Source organism: Papilio polytes, unplaced genomic scaffold (assembly GCF_000836215.1).
Source record: "Papilio polytes unplaced genomic scaffold, Ppol_1.0 DF822178.1, whole genome shotgun sequence".
NCBI classification, from domain to species: Eukaryota; Metazoa; Arthropoda; class Insecta; order Lepidoptera; family Papilionidae; genus Papilio; species Papilio polytes.
This window is the reverse complement of record NW_013527026.1, coordinates 2,587,352-2,588,382: the sequence shown is the minus strand read 5'-3', so window position 1 is coordinate 2,588,382 and position 1,031 is coordinate 2,587,352. Positions and strand designations below refer to the sequence as shown.

At 39.9% G+C, this 1,031-nt stretch overlaps 1 protein-coding gene across 1 annotated transcript in view; it reads left to right on the top strand.

Annotated features, from left to right (window-relative positions):
* The window catches only part of LOC106106411 (protein turtle), a gene marked incomplete at its 5' end in the record, with an annotated part of 11,240 nt that overhangs the window by 5,252 nt on the left and 4,957 nt on the right, over nucleotides 1-1,031 (top strand). Inside the window, 2 exon segments of the mRNA XM_013286989.1 lie at nucleotides 207-298; nucleotides 846-1,031. The exon segment at nucleotides 846-1,031 is cut by the window's right edge and continues 16 nt beyond it. Coding sequence (XP_013142443.1) covers nucleotides 207-298; nucleotides 846-1,031 — 278 coding nt within the window.

Genomic DNA, 1,031 nt, shown 5'->3' with positions numbered 1-1,031 from the left:
AACTATAGCATACTTTTGCTCAATAATTAACCCGAGACTCGCTTGGAATGCACTCCATTGAGCCACTCATTTGTCTGGCTCGTTTCAGAGGCACTATTTCTGTTTAAATTTAATTCTATATTAAATGTAAATACAAACATCAAAACATTAATATACTATTGTACCAATTAATTTGAGCTAAACCCATTTCTTTTCCCTTAATAAAGGTACAAATAGCCTTGATAAAATTAATAGCGAGTCGCCCGCGGGCGTCGTTAGGCGCATTGGAGCTATTGGAGCGATTATAATTAAGGAGAAAGTGCCATTTATCTGTTACCGTTAAACGAGCAAATTTCATTTAATATTTGTATAGCGTATTGCCCTCCTCGTAATGTGAATGTATGATGAAATGTAAACACGCGTCTGTTGTTTGAACGCTTAAATACAATTGTATTACGACTGCCATGTTAAACGGCTTTGCCGTATTTGTACTCCATTAAATAATAATATTTGCATTAGTTAATAACACAAATGCTTCTAGGATGTAAGTTCTATCATACTTCATACTAATAATATAAATTCAAAAATTTGGATGGATGGATGTTTGTAGTTTAAATGGCTGAACGAATTTCGATGAAACTTAAACTTAATAACGAAGAGCAAAATACACTTATAGTTAGCATGCGTTTGAGATGCTAAGGGCATGTCCTACCAAATTTTAAATTATCTGATAACAATCTTAACGTGTAAAATATGCGATGGAAATATCGGATTTTGTTTCCTTATCTGACAGTGACGTCATTTTTAAACTATCTGAGCATATCAGACAGTGGTGGGACAGGCCCTAAGTATAATATTTTCGTTAGATGCCACCAACGAACCAAACGAAGCTAGAAGGCGAGAAGGTGCAGTTCTCGTGCGAGGCGAAGGCGCTGCCGGGCAACGTGACGGTGAAATGGTTCCGCGAGGGCGCGCCGGTGGCGGAGGTGGCTGCGCTGGAGACGCGCGTCACCATCCGCCGCGACGGCGCGCTGCTCATCAACCCCGTGGCC